General features: G+C 37.8%; 1 protein-coding gene across 4 annotated transcripts in view; it reads left to right on the plus strand.

Annotated features, from left to right (window-relative positions):
- Positions 1 to 23,953, plus strand: part of abr (ABR activator of RhoGEF and GTPase) — a 106,829-nt gene that overhangs the window by 56,901 nt on the left and 25,975 nt on the right. For all 4 annotated transcript variants that reach the window (XM_056745348.1, XM_056745349.1, XM_056745350.1 and 1 more), the window contains 10 exons: positions 3,137 to 3,189; positions 3,275 to 3,415; positions 3,559 to 3,680; positions 4,686 to 4,854; positions 6,324 to 6,446; positions 6,811 to 6,886; positions 6,962 to 7,066; positions 12,134 to 12,208; positions 15,866 to 15,963; positions 16,046 to 16,177. In XM_056745348.1, coding sequence (XP_056601326.1) covers positions 3,137 to 3,189; positions 3,275 to 3,415; positions 3,559 to 3,680; positions 4,686 to 4,854; positions 6,324 to 6,446; positions 6,811 to 6,886; positions 6,962 to 7,066; positions 12,134 to 12,208; positions 15,866 to 15,963; positions 16,046 to 16,177 — 1,094 coding nt within the window. The remainder of the gene's footprint in view (positions 1 to 3,136; positions 3,190 to 3,274; positions 3,416 to 3,558; positions 3,681 to 4,685; positions 4,855 to 6,323; positions 6,447 to 6,810; positions 6,887 to 6,961; positions 7,067 to 12,133; positions 12,209 to 15,865; positions 15,964 to 16,045; positions 16,178 to 23,953) is intronic.

Below are 23,953 nucleotides of genomic sequence, written 5' to 3' on the forward strand. Positions count from 1 at the left end.
AAATGACAAAAGAGAGATGGCAATGATCTAAATTCCCCGAGTTTAATATTTTATTTATTTATTTATTAATGGACAAAACATGACATAATTTAATAAGAAATACAAAGATGACAATAGAGAGATGGCAATTTTTTGAGTACTCAGAGTGCAATATTTTATTTTATTTTATTTTATAGTGTTTTATTCTATTTATTTATTAATGGACAAAAAATGACATAATTTAATTAAAAATACAAAGATGACAATAGAAAGATGGCAATTTTTTGAGAGCCCGGAGTGCAATATATATAAATATTATTTATTAAAGGACAAAACATGACATAATTTAATTAGTAAAATAAAGATGACGATAGAGAGATGGCAAAGAGTAACCGGAGTGCAATATTTTATTTAACTTTGCTTAACGTTTGCACAAAATTGTGTTGGCTTCCATGTTTTTGTGGATTGATTTGCACAGGATTTGTGAACTTTAAAGTCCCTGTGAACTGCAAGTTGCGATCGTTTTAACTTCTGTATAAAAGGAAAAACAGTGGGCGTGGCTTTTGTCTATCTCTCCGATTTGATTGGATGTATAAAAACGGCCGTTGCATATTGAAATGAAACTAGCAGCAGACTAACAGTTGAAGGGGAGGAGTTAATGGATGCTCCGCCCAAGCCAACATAAGATGAATAATCACCTCAGGGTGGAAGTGCATTTTCAGATTTGTACTGAAGTTTATGTGGGCACACGTTATTAACAAGAAAATGAACAACATTGTTAAACTATTTACAATAAACACTGCTATATTTCATGAAAAGGCATTGTAATTTTTTATTTCACAGGGACTTTACGAACTGGCATTCACACCCACATGCTGTACACAAACAAACACACACACACACATCAACTTTCGCCGTTGTTCCCTTTCGCTCAATAGCAGGTGAATGTATAGAAATCATAGCTATTGATCATGAGAGGTTTATTCTTGGACTCTATTTGAAAGGCATGTAGGAGTCGAATTAGTATGCAAGTATCTGTGCTGAGATTTGTGCTCCAGGATTGTGATTGGATGTCACAACCTATGTCCTGTTTGGGTCTTTTCTAGTCACCTGTTATTTGGCCAGTCTGGGGTGGAATAAATCAGAGAAAGCTGAATGAACTGATTTTGTGTAATATCTGAAATCTAGGCAGCTGTGACATGCAGAGGATTGTGGGATATCCAAATCAGAATATCACTGTTGTACCCACACGGTAGAAGCATTGTTCTTTTTCTCATTTTACTCTCTGCCTCTTTACACTTTCTCTCTTTAGTCATCCATCAGCCCTGCAGAGACTCATGGGAAATATTTCATGTCAGGCTGTTCGGTCCTATCTTGATGTGATTAGATTGTGTGTAAGTGAGAGAGGGCTGCTGGGAATTGACGGCCATTAGTGAAAGGCGCCAAGACCACTGCAGGACGCCCGTCATAATTTTGTCACATAATGAAAATGTGAGAGAGATTTTCCCACTAGTGTCGTCAAACAGCAAAGCTTCACGCTAAAAAAAGTTCACTCATCGTGAATATGAGGTTAAACTTAGTTTTGGAGAGCTGTGATGTTGAGACATCTTGCTCACTGTTGAAGGACAGATTCAGTTCGATCTGCGTCTCGTCCTGATCACATTCTCTCTATTTCCTGAGTAACTTTGAGTATTTTCTTCACTGTCTCTGTGCACTGCTGCACGCTACAAAAGGACCAAACTAGGCTAAAATAAAATATAGTATTTATATTTTTTTAAGAATTGAGTACGTACTTTAAAAAGGATTATATATTATATTATAACTAATATAAAAAGTGTGTTATTTATATTTTCTTTATTTAGACTCATGGAACAGATATATTTAGAGAAATTAGCTGGGTCATTCTCACAAAGCCAATGAAATATCAAGATTTGAATCACAAAACATACAGTTCGATGGACATTAAAAACAATTGTGTTCTTACCTTGGACGAAACACACAGGAATTAATTATTAATGTATTTTATTGCTTCTCATAAAAGTAACGTTTCATGTACATGTTCATATAATAACTTCTGTATAGAATACCAGTTGGCATTTTAGAGGACCCTAGTGGAAATTTTGGGAAAATGCCATGATAGCCTACCATAGGGAACACTATTGGAACACACTGACTTTACCATATTACCAATTGTTTTTGCCAATTTCAACATAAAATGAAACTAAACATGTTACATTTTTATGTAGTAAATATGATGAAGTATGATAATACATTGTGAGTATTCGGCGCAAAACAACTTCTCTTTAGTGGGAATTAAGGATAATTCCATTCCGGATGCGAGCAGACAACAGAACCCAATAATCAGTTATACATTTACTCATTAAACAGACGCTTTCATCCAAAGCGTGTAAGCGAGTTACCAGTCCAGTACCAGTAAGAAAATTTAACACATACTCGGCACGATGCGACGCGACACATGCCTCGTTCTTCTCACTTCGCATCATTAGCATCATTTCAAATCATAACGTTTAAATTCGATTGGGTGATTCGTGTCGACGCGACAAAACACAAACATACATGTGTTTGAGAAAAGGACGTAGTCGTCCTCTGCTTTTTCTGGGGCATATTTATGCTACCCCAAAACAGCAAGAAATGAAAGAACTGAAGAGCGCAACTCCCATAAGTAGATTTGAAATTCTTGGCAGGCGCAGAGATGATTTGGCTTGTGTTTCGCTGAATTTACTTCACTCAAATCTAAGCAACAAACCAGAGAACACTGTCAGAAATATAGGCGATGCGTCAAAAATAGTGAAGGGAACAGAATCCCTTGTTTCTAAAAGTGTATGGCATGTCCCTGCTGACAGGTGCATGTTCTTTTCTCTCTGAACCTGTGGAGTCATTCAGCGTGTGTGGATTCACAGATCTGAGGATGTAAACTCTCAGTATTAGTGTTTATTGAAGCGATCGTCTGGTGTTTGTGGAGCACACAAGAGATGCTGATCTCATCCTCGCTGACTGTTTGCTCTGTAATAGATCTGTGATAGGATTTCATATCAATGTCATAGACGTTTGTGTGAAAGAAAGTGTGTGTTTGGGTCAGTATTTGATCAATTATCTACTGTATGAATTCATTTGATAATCTTTTTTGTTTTTACAGCTCTCCTCTACAAGCCTATTGATCGTGTCACCCGAAGCACTCTGGTCCTCCATGTGAGTCTCTCTCTCTCTCTCTCTCTCTCGCTCTCTTTCTGTTAGGATAAACTAACCAATGTCTGTGTTTGCTGCGTTTCACCAGGACTTGTTGAAACACACCCCAAAGGATCATCCAGACTTTCCTCTGCTGCAGGACGCTCTGAGAATATCCCAGAACTTTCTGTCCAACATCAATGAAGAGATCGATCCGCGCCGGACGGCTGTCACCACACCTAAAGGAGAGGTGTGTTCATGACGGAGAGAGAGAGTTATGATCTTATCATCTGTCAGTGACAAACGTGTAACTGCAGACGTGCACACACCGTCTGTGTGTTTAAGTTGTGACGGGTCCACAGGAATAAACGGCGGGTGTCTGTGCGTTTGCAGGTTCGGCAGCTGGTCAAGGACGGTTTCCTGGTGGAGGTGTCTGAGGGCACACGTAAACTCCGTCACGTCTTCCTCTTCACAGACCTTCTGCTCTGTGCCAAGATGAAGAAGACCGCCGTGGGGTACGAAAATGTTTTCTGTTAACCTCGCTTTCAGTCTTTTTAACTCACTTTCCCTCTTGTGGTACATAAACTAAACAGAAATGATGGTGCAGCATCATTTGTCACTTTGTTGTTGTCATGGTTACAATGACAGAGAGACAGTGAGAATGATTGATGGCTGCTGTAAACAAAGATTGTAAACAAAGCTATTTCATAAGAATGATATAGACTCGTGTGTTTTTAAAATACAATCATGCCTATCTAGGTTTATTGCATTTTTTGCTTACCATTTAAAAAACTTTTATTTTTATGGGTATTCGTTTTGAATGCATACTAATAAAATTTTAGCAAGTACTTTAAAATGGTCAGAATTACTTTAATATTCATTTTTTACATTGTAGAATAAGAGTAAACTCAAAACTCTACATGTAACTATGGGTGTTATGTTGTTATTAGGTGTCAAGCGATTGCCATTCTTGATCTAATTATTTACATGATATGGCGATTAATTAATCTATTTAATCACAAATTATTTACACATAAAGTTTGCTGAGAAATTACACCCTAAAGAAAAATGTTAAGAAACATTACAAAAAGTTTCAGAAAGACATGTAAAGATTCAACATATAGTACACAAACATTTGGACCATGAGGATAAGAAAATGATGAGTGATATTTTGGATAAACTATACTTAATTTTTTTAAATAAAATGGAAATATGAAATAGTGTAATTTTATAAAATAACAAATTATTACACTAAATAAAAAATAAAACTGCCAGCAGGTGGCGGTAAATGTCAATGTATGTGTGTGCATTGATATATACATAAATATTATACACAGTACACAATAAACAAAACTTTTATTTTGTTTACGATTCATCTCGACAGGCTCTTATAAGATGCTTTTCTTTATCATTTAGTCAAGGCTGGCTCCTGGTTTCTCCAGATGTTTAGCAGATTAGTCCATTTTCATAATATTTTTACTGTACATGATGTTACAGTCTTTTTGTTTGTGTGACGACAGAAAACATCAGCAGTACGAGTGTAAATGGTACATCCCTCTGGCTGATCTGAGCTTCCAGACTCTGGACGACTCGGACTCTATTCCTCACGTCCAGACGCTGCCCGAGTACGAGATAGAAGAGATGAAGATCAAGATCTCTGCCATCAAGAGTGATATCCAGAAAGAGAAAGTGGGTTTTCACTGAAATACTGTTTTTAATATCTTCTTCACTCCATGAATGGTTCTTTGAAGCTTTGCTTTTTAGGGGCCTTTGTGGTATTAGAGATAAACGTCATCTTTGGGTTTTGTTTACTATTGTTTGCTGCTTTATTAAGTCACTTCTGAGCACATCATGAGTCGATTAATGTCACTTGTACTTGAAATTAAAGGCTTTGATAATGATAATTTCTGACAGATGTTGATATCATGTAGCGTATCACAAGGAAATACATTACATCAAGATGTAATACGATGAAGAAACAGGCTGAACGTTGTGGATTAAGTTTCTTTAGCTGTTGAGCATCTATAACCATCATTTCCGTACAAACATAATGAGAGGATGGTTGTAATGGAAACGCTCATATACACACACAAAGAGACTCACCACTCATCAACTTCTCAAATTCCAAAAGTTTTTTCTTTATCACGTATACACGAAATTACCATTTTTTCACAAGTCCACAAACTTCACTCCTCTTACACACATTACAATTACATTAACTGACAAAATACCATTTATGCAATCATTTGAACAAAAAAGTAAAAAGGTTCTGGACTAGTTTTGTTATTTCGATCTCTTGGCGAAAGTTGTGAAAGATGTGCATTTAATGTTAAAGGGACAGTTTACCCCAAAAATGTAAATTCTGTCATTTACTCGCTCTCTAGTTGTTATCAATCTGTATAAATGTCTTTGTTCTGATGAACACAGAGAGAGATATTTAGAAGAATGCTTGTAACCAAACATTTCTTGGCCAATATTGACCCCCATAGTAGGAAAAATGACAATGGTAGTCAAAAGTGCCGCAGTACTGCTTGCTCTCCTACATTGCTCAAAATATCTTCTTTTGTGTTCAACAGAATGAAGACATTTATAAAGCAAATTTTCCTACTAATGGAGTCAATGGTGGCCAAGAAATGTTTGGTTACAAGCATTCTTACAAATATATTTCTACGCGTTCTTCCGAATATAGACATTTATACAGATTTGGAACAACTCGAGTGTGAGTAAATGAAGACAGAATTTACATTTTTGGGTGAGAAAAAAGGAACTTGCGTGTACTTTGATAAAACGAGTGATTGAGATTGAACATTGGTCAAGTGAAGCTAATACAGTGCATGTTATTTGTAACACCTTAGCAACTGCATATATCTGCCTCCGATATATAATGTACACACACATTCAGTGAGCCGTTTATTCATTAACTCAATTCCAAGAAAACTTACTCGGACAGATGAGAGAACAGAAGGGGAAAGAGAGAGAGAGAGAGAGAGCTAATCAGAGCAGGAAGTTTCTCAGTTTTAAATGATAATAGACGCGATTGCTCATATGTCTCGTGCTGCCGTCTGTCCGCTGTGTGTAGGACATTGTTTACACATTGTTGCTATATTGTTCTCGCCTGTTTAATGCGCTAATAACAGATTGATGTTGTGTGTGGACAGAAATCACAAAAGGGTCAGAGTCGCAACCTGGACCGCCTCAGGAAAAAGATGAACGAGCAGGAGTCGTATCTGCTGTTACACTCGCCCACAATCCCGTTCCGCATTCACAACAGACACAACAAGGTATGACACAACACAACCTCTCAAACGGCATTTCTGAATTGGGATGTAACTTTCAACTGCAATTTACTTTTTTTCATGCATACTCCTACTTATGAATTCATTTTTCATGCTGCATGACAACCGTGTGGAAAAGGTTTAAAACCGGAACTTATGCAATAATTTTATTGCATTTCACTTTTTGGTGCTGATGGTGTATTTTTGAATATACACTCAAATCTTGAATGAATGGGAAATCCACAATGACTCTGAATGTTTTCTTTGGGACATTTTAATGCAAATCTAATGTCAATTTTGTTGCTGTCCACCAGGTGGCGCCATTGTTTTTCTTCACTATGTTCACTTTCTCTTCTCTCTCTGTCTTTAGAGTTTCCTGTTCTTGCTGTCGTCAGATTACGAGAGGTCAGAATGGCGCGAGAGCATCCAGAAACTGCAGAAGAAAGGTCAGGACATTCCTGTCGGGTACTGAAGAGTGTGTACGGAGCACCTGGTCCTCATAGTGTGTGTGTATGTTTCAGATCTGCAGACGTGTGTGTTGAGCTCTGTTGAACTGCAGGTGTTAACCGGCTCCTGCTTCAAACTCAGAACCGTCCACAACATCCCCGTCACCAGCAACAAAGATGGTAAGCTGTATGAAAACACTGTCTGAGTTTGAAATCTGATTGTCTGTACAATGTTTATAGTTGCCAAGGAAGTTAAATCATAAAGTGACAATATTTTATAGTATTACAGAATCAGTCCACTGACATATACATGTTAGAAATGGACATGATGTATAAGTGTTGCTGTTTTTCTCAGGGGTCTTGAGTTTAAATGTGTGTGTAAGCAGTTAGTGTTTGTAGTATTCATGTTTCATAAGTGACATACACAGAAGACCCCCTGAGATCACTCTCAGAACCCAACAACATCCCTCCTGCTGAGAAATATAAGATGGAGAGAATGAGGTGAAATAAAGACCAGCTGCTGGAGGAATGTAACCCCTGCCACATAGAATCACAAACCCTGCTCTCCTCCAACACAACACAACACACACACAACACACACACACACGCACACACACCAACAGATCTAACAGAAACTACATGCGTACACACCATCAAGTCAAACACAAACTTAACATGCGTACACACACACACACAACACACCAACAGATCTAACAGGACTACATGTGTACACACCATCAGGTCAAACACATACTAAACATGCATACACACACACACACACAACACACCAACAGATCTAACAGAACTACATGTGTACACACCATCAGGTCAAACACAAACTAAACATGCTTACAAACACACACAAACACACACACACCATCAGGTCAAACCCAAACTAAACATGCGTACACACAATCAAACACACACGCAAACACCATCAGGTCAAACACAAACTAAACATGCGTACACCCACACACACAAACACAAACAAAAAACACACAAACACACACACACCATTAGGTCAAATCCAAACTACACACAACACAAACACAGCACACCATCAGGTCAAACACAAACGACACACACACAACCACACCATCAGGTCAAACACAAACTAGACACACACAACCACACCATCAGGTCAAACACAAACTACACACACACAACCACACCATCAGGTCAAACACAAACTACACACACACAACCACACCATCAGGTCAAACACAAACTACACACACACAACCACACCATCAGGTCAAACACAAACTACACGCACACAACCACACCATCAGGTCAAACACAAACTACACACACACAACCACACCATCAGGTCAAACACATACTAAACATGCATACACACACACACACACAACACACCAACAGATCTAACAGAACTACATGTGTACACACCATCAGGTCAAACACAAACTAAACATGCTTACAAACACACACAAACACACACACACCATCAGGTCAAACCCAAACTAAACATGCGTACACACAATCAAACACACACGCAAACACCATCAGGTCAAACACAAACTAAACATGCGTACACCCACACACACAAACACAAACAAAAAACACACAAACACACACACACCATTAGGTCAAATCCAAACTACACACAACACAAACACAGCACACCATCAGGTCAAACACAAACGACACACACACAACCACACCATCAGGTCAAACACAAACTAGACACACACAACCACACCATCAGGTCAAACACAAACTACACACACACAACCACACCATCAGGTCAAACACAAACTACACACACACAACCACACCATCAGGTCAAACACAAACTACACACACACAACCACACCATCAGGTCAAACACAAACTACACGCACACAACCACACCATCAGGTCAAACACAAACTACACACACACAACCACACCATCAGTTCAAACACAAACTACACACACACAACCACACCATCAGGTCAAACATAAACTACACACACACAACCACACCATCAGGTCAAACATAAACTACACACACACAACCACACCATCAGGTCAAACACAAACTACACACACACAACCACACCATCAGGTCAAACACAAACTACACACACACAACCACACCATCAGTTCAAACACAAACTACACACACACAACCACACCATCAGGTCAAACACAAACTACACACACACAGCCACACCATCAGGTCAAACACAAACTACACACACACAACCACACCATCAGGTCAAACAAAAACTACACACACACAACCACACCATCAGGTCAAACACAAACTACACACACACAACCACACCATCAGGTCAAACAAAAACTACACACACACAACCACACCATCAGGTCAAACATAAACTACACACACACAACCACACCATCAGGTCAAACATAAACTACACACACACAACCACACCATCAGGTCAAACACAAACTACACACACACAACCACACCATCAGGTCAAACAAAAACTACACACACACAACCACACCATCAGGTCAAACACAAACTACACACACACAACCACACAATCAGTTCAAACTACACTCACACACGCACACACACACCATCATATCAAAAACTACACACACACAACCACACCATCAGGTCAAACATAAACTACACACACACAACCACACAATCAGTTCAAACCACACACACACACACCATCATATCAAAAACGTCACACACACACACAGCCCTCTCCTTCTTCAGCTCAGATCTGTCAGCTGTCAGATTGTAATATAAGTGTACATGAAGACAATAGTCTGCTGCTGTTTTTCTGCTCTTATCACCACTGGAGAGTGTAGCTGTGCTCATGGTTCACACTGGAAGGGTCATCTTTAAGATTAAACCCATTCTGTTTTCCTTATTTAAAGACAATGTTCCAGATGTTTCCCATAATTCTGTGTGAGGTGTTTGAGGGGGCATGACTTGATGGTGCTCAGCTCTCAAATGTGTTATTGAGTTCAGGTCAGTTGACTATATCCGCACAATGTTTGGACTCTTCACACACGGCTCTGTGATTGTTTATCCTCTCACGTGTTCTCAGTGGATGCTCAAAGAGCTTTTCGGCTTCTTGACTTCTCGACTCGAGGAGTGCCACCCACTGCTAGTGATATCGATGTGATAAGTTGAACTGTGTGTGTGTGAGAGGTCGATCGGGGCCACCCTGAAGTGACCGACTGCTCACGTGCAACAGGTCTTCAGAAGTCTTTCAGTCCGTAAGACGATGAATCTTTGCTTTCGCTGGGGCTTAGTGTAAATATTGTTTTTATGAATCGGGTTTTTACAACCCACTTCACATAACGTTCAACGCTTTCTGTGTGGACATCCAAACCGAGGGTTTTAGTGAAGGCAGCTGTAGACTTCCTCTCATGTGACGCTGTTTTGATTTGCTTTGACATCTGCATTCTTTTCAACAGCTCCTTTTACAAAGAATGACTTAAGTCAAGTGACTTTAGGTTTGATCTGATCTGTATATGGAGAATCACATTTTTTATTCCGGGTCGTATTCACACTTCTGATCATATTGATTTAAACTGGATGTGAACATCTATACACAATGTATTTGACCACTTAAAGAGACGGTTCACCAAAAATAAAATTCTTTCACCAATTATTGTTATTTCAAACTTGTATGACTTTCTTTCTACTCCAGAACACAAAAGAAGAGATTTTTTTTAAGAATGTTGGTAACCAAACAACATAGAACCCCATTGACTTCCATTGTATGGACACAAGACAATGAGACATTTCTCAAAATATCTTTTTATGTGTTCAACTGAAGAAAGAGTCATATACAGGTTTGACGGTGAGTAAATCAGAATGTAAGTTGTGTTTTGCTGAATTTTTTACTGTTTCTTTATGAAGTTTAACTTGCTGAATACGAAAATCACATTTATTTATTTTTACCATTGACAGTATTTATTTACAAATAATACTTTTTCACACATTTATAAATTTCTGTGCACACTCATACACAGAAATGACAAGGTACTGGCTTCAAAACAAAAGTTTTACATAACTGTTACTAAAAATGAGTACAAAAGTAAAAAACGTTTGATGTTTTTTGTCTTAGTCACCCATCATCGCTTCATCCCATCTGCCCTGCACTACAGACATTTCAAGAATTTTCTGACAGTGACAATAGGAATAAAAACTATTTTTAAAAATGTGAAAATTTGTACAGTTTTTGTTTATATGCAATATACCAATTTATCGCAATAAATGAAATAAGCTCAAAATTTACTTGAGCTAAATATGCACTTAAAACATTGATGCTAAACGGAAATAAATATAAACACAATAATTAGCACCGGAGAATCGTACAAGAACTATAAAAGGTCAGGAGAAACAACAATTTGTGACACTGTGTTATAGACGGCTAGATATATTATCCTCATTCCAGGATAAATCTTCCATCATCACCGGCACAGAAATGGACCACACAGACAGGAGATAAGAATAGTGTTCAGACATAAACACGCATACAATACTCTCGCCAACAGCTCGCATATTTATTTCAGACAAATGTCTGATATTGTGCACAGAGAGCAAATCGGAGGTGATTCGATACTCAGACGCTCTTCCATTGATAAACAACAGCAGGTGTTTTCTTTCCCTGAAGGAATTCTCTCATCCCCTCCATACATGAACACACTCACATGCTTCTCAAAGTCACTCTTGGGTGGTCGGTCAAATGTTTTCGTCTTATTTTAGTAGAAAGCATGTGGGTAACTGAAGACTTTAATGTGTGTCTAAAAAATGTAGGATTGTAAGTAAATCAACGATGATCCTTTAAAGGAAAATTAGATCATCATTTATTCACCCTCATGTCATTGTTTTGGCAGAACACAAAAGAAGAAATTTTGAAGAATGTCAGTGACCAAACAATGGCAGTACCCATTCACTTCTATTGTACTGACCTCAAAACCAATGCACGTCAATGGGTACCACCTTTGTTTGGTTACCGACATTTTTCAAAATATCTCCTTTTGTTGATTTCCTTTTTAAATGACATGAGGGTGAATAAATGATGACAGAATTTAAATTTTTGGGTGAATCACAGTATACCTAAAATGATGAATATAGCAGCAGTAGATGTTCACTTTTCTTTTGCACACACATTTACATTTACGCATTCGCAGACATTTTTACTTAATGGATCTGCATTTGATCAATTGCACATTCCCGAGGAATCAAACCACTGACACTAAACAGAAACAATTACATGTATTTCTTGTATTTTCCAGATGAGGAATCTCCAGGGCTGAACGGCTTCCTCCACGTCATCGTTCACAAAGCCACGGGCTTAAAGGAATCAGCCAGTAAGTCGAAGCGTTTTGTATGTTTTACGCTCCTCTGAATATACCTGCATGGAAGGCTGGATATACAGAGCGTGTCCACAACTTTAAACAAAAACATAAAGCCCACCATGCAATGGTACAGTATAGACCCCCGCAGAGGGGGTCTGTACAGTCGTATCACAAGAACAAGTAATTGCCCTCATATGTTTGGGAAACGGAGAAGGGTTTGATAGTTACTGATATTTTTTCACAATAAGCGACTGCGCCTCGTATCAATTAAACCACAATCTGCATAGAAACATACAGTACAGGACATCAGCTCATACTGAAACACAGGGTTGACACATGCCTCGGGTGTGTTTTGTATCCCTATGGAATCACGTCATATATTTTCTCTCATTTAAAGAGCCATTGTGTGTATTAACGTCTTGTTTTTTTTGTGTGTGTACACATGTGTTCAGCATATGCAGGTGTTTGTGTGTGTTCATCTGTATATATTGAGACGGATGTCCGGTTGTAAGCGGAAGAGGTTACACGGCTTAATCGGCTGATTGAATTCTTCTGTTTATTAAAGGTCTTGAACTTCTTTGACTGGAAACACATCCAGATCTTTAGCTTTGGGCCGTGAATACAAACTGGGTCGTTGACTTTCTGATCAAAAGAGCTTTAGGGAGAAATACTGACCCAGAATACTTTTTCTTTTGTCTCAACGCTTACAGTAAATGGCTTTTTTCTCCATGGTTTGTGGGTTTCGGCTCTGTTTTATCCGTCGATCTTATCCACTCATCTCTTCACATTTCACACAGATTTCAGTTTAATTCGATTCAGATCACTCCGAGAAATTCAGTTATGCGGTTTGTTATTGCAAGAGCGTCTAAATCAATACATCACATCCATTTGAAGCCTATAGACTATAGACAAATTCATTATTTTAGATCTTAAACATTATATTTGCATGATAACAATAATGTGCACAATATACTGTAGTTGTACTTCTGGCATCAATGCTGTAACTTTGTGAGAGAAAAGAGGGTCACCCGGCTGCCATATGGCTTTTATCAGCTCATCACCATCTCATTTCATTTCGTAACATCAGCTCGAGGAGGAGTTCTTACCCATTGTGTATGAACTCTTTATAAACAACACCAGTAGTTTTTAGTTTGTCTTTTCATCCACTCACCAAACCTCTTAGTTTCACGTCACTGAAATGGTTATTTATCACTTTGGATATAATGGGAGCTCATTTTAACATCAAGAGCGTGTCAAACACGTGCTTCAGAAGTACTTGAAGGTTTTCGTGTCATTAATGACAGTGCGTTATATCGGTCTTTATGAGCCTGCTCAATGCTTTCTGTGACCTCTGAACCCTTCAGAAACACAACATACTACTTTAGGCCCCCTCATATTCCTGACTCACGCCGATATTTATGTTTTTATAAATACATCTGCCGTTCTGTGAAGAACTGGGTTTCTGTGTCTAGTGCTGCTATAACTGAAACCGGGAGGGATATAGCTGGCCTTATTTCAGGTTTTTGATGAGAGCGTTCAGGCGGGGGAAAATGGGACACACGTGAAGAAATCCTATTGGAGATGTTTGAAGAAGAGTTTTTAAGGGGGCTAAATTCTCTTCCTCAAGTTTCTTTTTAAGAATTGCAAAAATAAAGATGAGACATTTGCATAGAAGTGATTTTGAGTGAAATATAATAAAATAAGACATTGAGGAGGATTTTTTTAGGCATTATGCAAGATATTAAGAGCAAACGTGAATTAGGTGTGTAAGGAAGTCTTATTTTCTTGAATGACTTCCCACAGGACAGAAGAAACAAGACAGCACTGCTAGTTACACAAATATACACATGTACAGAAATATAAAGGAAGTAATAAATGCGAGACAATAAATGTCAAGTTGTAAAACTGACAATGAAGAGACCAGTATCATTATTGGTTTTGCATATCGTTGCTTTCTTTTCCGAAAACCTCAGAAGTCCAAATATGCAGTTTTTCGGGAAATGGAAGAAGCTCTGTACTTTTTATTTTTGGCATTTTTATTTTCTGGCCTTTATTTAGACTGCAGTGGGAGAGAGGACCATAAGCGAGCGTGGAGAGAGAAGGGGGGCGGGATCGGGAAAGGACGGCGAGCCGCGATTTAAACACGGTCACTTGGAGCGCAACCGCTCCAGCGATCGGCTCTGTACTTTTTAAATGATTAAATACTGTGTTGTCAAAGTTGACAAGCACTTGACAAGCACAAAGTTGCACAATACTTTTATTGGTTATATATTTGCAAAACCCAGTGACAAACATAAAGGTTTTATAATAATTATGATTAAGGGACAGCACCGATATGCTTATCATTTGTCAGTATTATGATGTATCAGGGAAATGTTGTCTTGTCACAAGCCGAAAAAATGAGCACTTGCCAAACCATTTGACATAGCAACACAAATTCATGTGTAATCTGAGTTTAAAGTTCAAATTTAATTGAAAATGAAGTTATCAAAAATGAAGACTATTTGTTTCCACCACGGTTCAAAGGCTCAGAAATGCTTCAAGCTATAATTACGAAATTGTCGTATTGTTAATGTGTGTTCGTCTTGTAACATGACTTGGGACCGTGTAACTGACCCCGCATCTGTGTGTGTGTGTGCTCATACAGTCTCATTATAAACCAATACATCCTCCCCACATTCATTAACATACATATTACATACCAGACTATCAATTACCATCGGCCGTCCTGACCGACTGCATGCGCATGTCAAACCCTCACCCACGAGACTCACGGCGTGTTTTGTGAAGTTGAGCGCTCTTTTGTGACAGCATCACCACACTAAGTGAACATCATTTCTCACCCACCTCAAACATACACCACACATATTCCTGAGGTCAGAGGTCACAATGGGTTGTAATCCATCATGCTGTCGGTAGGCCACACCCACTAAGGCGATGTGATAAAATATAGTGGCTGTGAGAGAAGTGTGCGTGACGGGAAACACATAGCCAGATAAATTGATTAGCTAAATGTGTTGTGTACTCAACATGACTCTTTCTTTATGTGTGTGTGTTCACTGTATTATGTGGGAGTATTGACACATGTGGATGTGTTTGATAATTGATGGTGTTGATGGAGAGAAAATGTTTTATGTACATACATGATGTAGACGCAGTGAGCTATTCAGAGAATATTTACTGTTACAATTACTGTATTTGCATTTAAACACAACATCAAGGAATTATATGAAGTCTTGCCGTTTTCTCTTATTGCACAATATTATCTGTTACTCTTTAACTGGTCTTCCTTTTATTTTTTAACATTAGAGTCCATGCTTTGATTTTTTCATCACATAAATGAATACATTTTGAACTTTTCCTTAATACTGTACATGTAGAAATATGACTGTTGTATTGCTTAAAAGTGAATATGAACTTGTTTTCTTTTCATTTTTGGCGATAAAAGTCCTTAATGGAGAAGACAATTAGATATATTATACTAATAACGATACACATTGGACACTATAAACACAAAAGATACACACAGTACACAGACAACAGTCATATGAATATATAAAACTACAGACATTTGCATCTCACTCAGGCATGTGTGCAAATCAGCCAATACGAGTTTTGTGTAGAACCGCTCAGTTTTTTGATGATGTCATTGTCATCTGTTCTCTGTAGGTCTTTACTGTACACTTGAGGTGGATTCTTTTGGATACTTTGTCAGTAAGGCCAAAACCCGTGTGTTCAGAGACACAGCAGAACCACAGTGGAATGAGGTGAGATCAAGTTTGTTTACTACTGAAACCAATGGCCAATCACAAGCGTGTATCCCCGATTGATTAATTTCTCCTCCAATAGGAGTTTGAGATAGAGCTGGAGGGTTCCCAGTGTCTGCGGATCCTGTGTTACGAGAAGTGTTACGACAAAACCAAACTCAACAAGGACGACAACGAAATTGTGGACAAGATCATGGGAAAGGGTCAAGTACAGGTAGGAGGAAAATACCATCACATGTGAGTCTGTCCCGCCAGGCTGGTTCTAGAAGTTTGCTGACGTGACTCATAGACAGTAACTGTTGTCTGGTATTAGCGTGTGCTGCAGATGTGTGGCGGTGGCGTGTCTTTGACTGCCTGAGAACTAACGGCTCCTCGCATACTTGGGCAATGCACCAATTAAACTTAATCGTGTGTGTGTTTGATGAGAACAGAGCGTGCAAAGTTTTGTGTGGTGCTTGGTAGACATTTGGAGCAGGGAAAGCCCAAATCAAGGACTTTTTTACAGTTTTTTTAATTTCTTAGTGACCTCGTATTCTAATGGCTGCGTGTTAGCGTGACACCGTAGCTTGAAGGCCATGTTAGCGGCTAATTTGCTCTTCGACTGTCATAATCAATCTGTTTTGATTTGCTACTGTCTACGATCCAATCTCCTGCCAAATTGTTATTCTAAAACGATTAGATAAATGATTCCTTGCATGCTTTTAAGTCTGGGGCAGGGTTCCAAAATGAGGTGGATTTACTGCAGTTTATTTCTGGTTTGTGCCGTAGGTGAATGAAGAGAAAGAGAGTTCAGTCTTGTTTTCACAAAATATGATGTGCATATCATTCCCATAAACATGAACACACGGTACCACCACAGGCTACACACACAACACCGTTTACATCAGTGTTACACTCTTTGGGGAAAAGAGACGCCACAGTAAACCAAATTGTAGCTTACACTTCATAATGCAAACTAAAAAGTAATTTGGAAATGAAAAATATTTAAAAGATCCAAAGAGTTGGTAGGCCAACTTATTGTAGCAGATGGTCCCTTTTGAAGAAAGTTGACAGGTATTACCCAGATACACAGTGTGAATGTGTGTTTGTTCTGGGAAAAAGCACATCTGCTGAACACACCCGCCTTATACTCCCTCGTAATTGAAACCAAGTCAAGTGGCTCTTCAAAGTGAGAGGACTGTTCGTACAGTAGGTCTGTTTCACACAAAACTCTTAGTATGTGTGACCTCTGGCCCACTTCACCGCTCTCTTGCGGTGTACCGTATATTTTTAAGAGATATTCGGTTGCTTGGCCTTCTAGTTAATACCTTCCTTCCTGCACAGGAAGACTTCTGATACTCAAGTCAGTCTTTTTCTGCCTGTGAGAGGCTCTGTTTGTATTTTAGCGTGTTGAAATAAAGGAGGAGTGTCATTTGGTGTTGAGAGGAGAGCTTGTGCCGGGTCCAAGACAGATTTAGAACTTCACAGGTTTTTACTGACACTTGGCCAATAATCCCTCAGGCTGTGTATATAAAAGTACAGAATATTAAATATAGGGAGAGGTGTGCTATTACTTTTCGAATTGCTTTACTTTCTGTTAAGTGTTTTATTTTTGAGTGCTGGCAGATAAAAACCAAACAAATTTATCCAGAGACCAGAAGTAGGGTTGGGAATCAAAAATCGGAAGGGTAGGAATCGGATCGGAATGGAAAAGGAATAGGAATCGGATACTTGAAATTATACCTATGATCAATTCCTGTGTGCATATTGTCAGAAATGTGTTTGTGTTAACTTGTGTTAAAGCACAGGAACCACAAATTGAACATATTGTCATTATAGTAATTAGTAAACATACTATAGTTTAACCATTATGTAGTTAATGTATGGTAATACAAATTGAAAAAATCTGACAAAACATGGCTGCTATGTGTATATATTTATATAAATGGTCCTCATAAATATATATATACTTTTGTAAACAAGTCAATAAGCAGGCTAAATGATCGTACAGGTTGATATCTCAATGTTTACTTCAACTGTGTAACTGCAACTGGGAATCGATAAGAATCGAAATCAGAATTGCTAAATTCAAACGAAACTCAACCCTACCCGCTAGCAGACTTTATAACACATTAGCAACTGCTTGGCAACACATAAGCACCCACCCTAGATCACCCTCGCATCTGCATAGCAACACCATAGCAACCACCCAAAACACCCATCTACCCACAACCTAGGTCTTCTTAGGAGCCACCTTAAACATGTTATAATCTGCCCCTTGGGAACACCCAAAACATACTAGCAACACCATAGCAACCATTTAAAACATTCTGTCATCTGCATAGCAACGCCATAGAAACCACTCAAACACCCGAGCATCTGCATAGAAACACCTAAGTATCTAGTCAAAACACCCTAGCATTTGCATAGCAACACCTTAACATTCAAAACATGCTATAATCTGCATAGCAACACTTTAGAAACCACCAAAAACACTTTAGGATCTTCATAGAAACACTTATGCATCCACCCAAGATACCCTTGCATCAAGTGAAATTTATTTATTTTGAGTTTTTAATAGTTTTGCATTTTTGCAGTGTACCTGTGCAGAAAAAATCCATCTGCAACACCTTAGCAACCACTCATAATGCTTCAGATTTCACTCAGAGCACTTGAAGTTTTATATAACAAAACATTTGAGAGATCTTAAGCACTTTTTGTCCAGGGCACATGTCCAGTGTATATTTTTCATTCATTAACTGATGTACGTCTCTTGTGAAAGCAATGACGCTGTTGTGGAATATGATCATTTGTGCTGTGGTTATAACAATCTAAGATGGGTAATGAGTGTAGAGTGGGCTGAGATACACAGCTGTGCTGGGAAATATGGCTCATTTAGAGACAATGAGACACTTTAATGACTTCATCAGGTTTAAAGTCATACTGCACCTGTCCACTGACCTTCTCTGAACCTCATCTCATGTGATGACAGCTGCTGCTGTGCACGTGCACTGTGACACCATGATTTTGTGTGCATGTTCTATGTTTTTTGGACATGTATCTTACTACAACATTCTATTAAAAGCTGGGTTGTTTCAACCCATGGTCAGGTCAAATATAGACATTGCGTTAATGTAAACCAGCAGTTGGGTTTGTTTATATTTGACTCAACTATGGGTTGAAACAAGAAGTTTGTGGTGTTTAGGCATACTATGTTAATACCATGTTATTTCTTAGACATTGAAGAAACATGATAGTAAATGGTATAATATAAAGTATGAATATATACATTAATGTCCCATTTAGATTAACATGACAATGCATATTTTTTCATGAAATATTGTTTATTGTAAACATTTGATAATGTGGGTCATTCTCTTTTTAAAAAAATGTGTTCCTTCATAACCTTTTTCGTCCTCTTAAAACGCACTTTCGTCCTGTAGTGACTATCCAATTTAAATGATGTATGTTAGACGGCTTGGGGCGGAGCATCCGTTAACTCCTCCCCTTCAGCTGTCAGTCTGGTGCCAGTCCATTTCAAAATGCAATGGCTGTTTTATACATCTAATCAAATCGCAGGGAAAGACGAAAGCCACGCCCACTATTATTCTCATTCAAAATTCCATTTCACTTGGAAATGCGTCAAAATGCGCAAGGAAAATCGATCGCAACTTTAGGTTCACCGGGACTTGAACTTGATATTAAGATGAAGAAAGTGCATTACAGTCTTTCAAAGTGTCTTAAAGATGTTGTTTTATATTGTTATTATTTGTCAACTGGTTCAGTGAGATCAAACCCAAAGTCAAACATCTGGACCTTCTCAAGCCTTATTCTTCAGAACTGATAAGGTTCTTTCATTCAGGTTATGTAATGTTGTGAATGTTGACGATTGCATTGGCGAGTCTGATCTTCTCTTTGAATCTTGCCCTCTGTGCCTCTGTTTTCTTAACCGCTCTGCTCGAGGTGGACGGGGCCTAAATGTTTCCCTTCCCTCCCTGGAGAAATCCTGATTTATTGAACAACTTTCTGGCTCCTACATCTTAAAATCCTTAAATGGTCACATTGTAGCAACTCCCTTCTGCTTTTAATATACCCTGTTACTGAAGTCACGTTTTATATACGAGCTTATATTTATCTCTCCACGTCCATACACGAAACATAAATGAACGTTGTTATTAAAGATAAATAAGTAATACATTTTCATTTTTAGCAACGCTGATGTTCATATTTTGTTCATTTGTTTGGTTTTGCAGATTGTATGATCCATTTATTTCACCCGTGGCTGTTTATTGGAGCATATCTTCATGTGTTAAGACCACTGGGAGATGACTTTTGACCCCAGAGTGTTTCATCAGCAATTATTCACTAAAGAGTCTTAAAGTGCTCTTGCATTTGTACGGGTCTGAAGAGAGAGAGACTACTTATGGAAAACCGCTCAATACCATTTAACTACAAACACACACATAACATGTCAAATTAGACTTTGAGGTTGATTGAAAATGTGCTCGTTTCATGTGATGTTCCCCGTCGGTGTTTACGTCCCATACACTTACAAAACCAAAGCTTGAACTGTTTGTTCTCTAACCAAATGTTGAAAAGTATTTTAGGTCACAATTGATCAGAAACAACATTTCTTCTAAATTTTAAATAAAAATCTTGTTTCTATTTGCATTTATTTGCAGAAAAAGAAAACCGTAGTAACAGGTGAAAATAACAGAAAAGATGCTCTGTTGTTGCTTCTAAATATATAATATTTTCTGGAAAATGTTTTTTCTTACAATAACAGACATTTCCTCTATTCAAAACCTTTTTTATATTTAATTTCATGTTTATTTCTGTTGTATGATTTTACATATCTAATTGTCTTCAAATTATATGGAATTTGCAACTTTATTGCTTCGTATTTAAAAGGTTACTTATTTATTATAAAGCAATGATAGGACGCTGGTTTGAACTTCAAAAGTTACAGAGGTCTAGTTTAGTTAAAGGACATTTGAGTATTTTGTTTTAAATGATCATCTCCTCCAGTGATGTGAGTGGTACATAGAGACAGATCATTATTCTGTGATTCTCTTCTCTCTGTGGTTTGTTATATAAAAGCTCAGAGGACAAGCACAGCACTTCACAGGCAGAACATCTTTAAGATCACCAGCCTATCTCTCTCTCTATAGCTGTTATCTCATGGTCTTCTCATGTCTGCTGAGATCTTGTGTTTTGTAGTTGTAATCATCTCTGCGGGTGGGGATGAGATTCTGTTACAGTTATAGCTGTGGTTTATCATACTACATCTTAATCCTTCCTAAAAGTACTGGAATGTTGATCAATTGTTTGAGTTTAATATGTAAATTACTTCTTTATGATTGGCTGAACATTCTTCTGGTACAAAGTTAAAGGTCAGGTCCAAAATAGGTTGCACAGTTTCATTCTTAATTGAAAGCGACACTGTCCTTAGATAATACCTTGTATCACAACAGGGTGGAAGAGTTGAGAAAAGGATGGCTTTTAATCATAAAGTGTCTCTGTTAGGTCATGTGTACATTAATGTAACATCATGGCCTCCTGTACCCCCTCGGTTCTGCTTATGGACACCCAGTCAGGTAACGGGTTGGACTCAAAATGTGGAAACATTTTTAATATTTTGAACATTTTTCTAATTAATTTCCTTCTTTTTTTCCCTTCAAATTTGTTGTTGTTCATGGTAAAGAACAATATACTGCTTTAGCTATGATTGTTTTTGTGTGTGCATACATGGAGCAGATTTGATGATGTAAACACTCTGGACAGTCATTAATCATCAGCGCTCCGACTGTCATGTAGTTTTGTTCATATCTCTCTTTTTTACTTTCTCTGAAACATCACACAATCCCGGAGGGGTTCAGAATCACTCAGGCCTGACAGATGGGTGTTTTATAGGACCTCCAGATACATACACATGCTCGCTGCAGGGTGTGAACAATAACAAATTGGCAAGACAGATTTGATGCATATATATGACATCAATTAGCCAAACCCGGCTGATGCTAGCAGTGGCTGTGAGAAAAGATTATACATAAAAAATAGGACCTTCAACGTTAACGCTCTTAAAGGGACCGCATTCTTAAACATGCTGCTGTGAATCCTGTCATTAATGTTAATCAAAGAACAAAAGAAAAGCTTAATTGTTTTGTAGCTTTAATTCTGTATTTAATTTAGAATTTACCATTAAACACTGTATAGTGTTTGAGAACTTAGAGTCGTTCACTTCAGAATTTGCCCCCATTGACTTTCCATAATAGGAATAAAGATTACCATCGGAAGTGAATGTGGGCGCATTTTTAAGTGAACGACTCCATTAATTAAATTTCTATATATTTCCTACCTGTTAGAGCTCCCAGTCATACTGTTCTTCAGTGATAAATGGCTATAATTCATGTTAAAATTAAGAAAAAATAATCAATTTAGTGGAGACATCAGTTGCTGTACTAATATCAGAATGTTGCCCTTTATTCTTAAAATGATGTTGTTAAAGAAATCATTTTTTTTCTACATTCATTTGTAGATTAAATGTGAAATTATTAATATGTAAAAGTATATCTAAAAAAATGTATGTTATGTGCGATTAAACGTGATTAATCACAGAAAAAAAATGTGATTTCAGATACATTTTTTAATCGATTGACAGCACTAATAATTTTTTTTAAATATATATAGTTTTACATATAAATACATCAGTATGGAATCCAATGATTAACTCAACCACAATTGTAAGTGGAATTAAAAGACTTGTGTATACTACATTTATTTCCTTTTGGTTAAATTATATTATTAATTGGAACTAATAGAAACTCAGGGGATCGAGGTTCATTTTGGGACAAAATTGAAATAAATGACATTTATATAAAACACAACATTTTCATTTTCTGCAAAAGTGTGTGCTTGCCGAAGAAACATGTCACATTTATGAAGCAAGTGTGTGGTTGTTGTTGTTTTCTTTTTTTAAAGAAGTTATAAGCAAGTAAATAGGTTGAGGATAAGCAACAATAACAGATCTGCCTACCTTCGCAACTACCCTCTTATTATATGTGTTTCCCCGAAGCGTTCCCAGTTTCTTTTTTCACTTTACATTCATGCAATGAAAATGATTTGGCATTAGTTTAGCAATGAGGATATAACTAGGTCATGTTTGGACAGAAAGTGGGACACCAGCCCCAGTGAAAACATCTTCATTTAGCTGAAATATTCACAGACCTGCCAACATGTTTATCAGCATCTATCTCTAGATAAACTCTAATCAGATTTGGTATTTATTCAATGTTTTATTCCCAGAGCGGTACTCTGTCTCTCTTTATCTTTGTGTCTTCATCTCACTTCCAACTGAAGTATTCATCCATGCTTAAAGCGCTCGCAGCACAAAGATTAAAGGGATTCGTGGAGTAATGGAAGAGAAAAACGTTGAGTGTCCTCGCTGTTATATTCCACATCACTAGTGTAAATCAATACTTACGTAAACAACCCGGATCCCACAGAGATCCCTAAAACACCAGCCATCCATTAATGTCTTCTCAACTGAACTCATATGTATCTAACAGAGTATAGCCGCATACGGAAATAAAAGGTCCAGCTGGAGTATCTGCTCGGTGAGAAAAAGAACAAGGGATGATGAGAGACGAAGAATGATTTCTCATTAAGGGCTGCGATATGAGCCGCTGGTGCTTCATCATGTAAGATCCTCATCCTATAAAAAAACTGAACTGGGGTTTTGTTGCGTTCAGACAATGTCTGTTAGCATTTACAGAACACTACCGTTTAAACGTTAATGGTCACTTGAGATGAAATAACCTTAGAAATTGTGATTGTAGGCTAATGCTTAAAGGAAAAATTCTGTCATCATTTACTCGCCCTAAGGTTGTTCCAAATCTGTATAAATGTCTTTGTTCTGATGAACACAGAGAACGAAATTTGGAAGAATACTTGTAACCAAACAGTTCTTGGCCAATATTGACCCCTAGTAGAAACATTACTATGGTAGTCA

The sequence above is a fragment of the Triplophysa dalaica genome, chromosome 4, assembly GCF_015846415.1.
Source record: "Triplophysa dalaica isolate WHDGS20190420 chromosome 4, ASM1584641v1, whole genome shotgun sequence".
Taxonomy (NCBI): domain Eukaryota; kingdom Metazoa; phylum Chordata; class Actinopteri; order Cypriniformes; family Nemacheilidae; genus Triplophysa; species Triplophysa dalaica.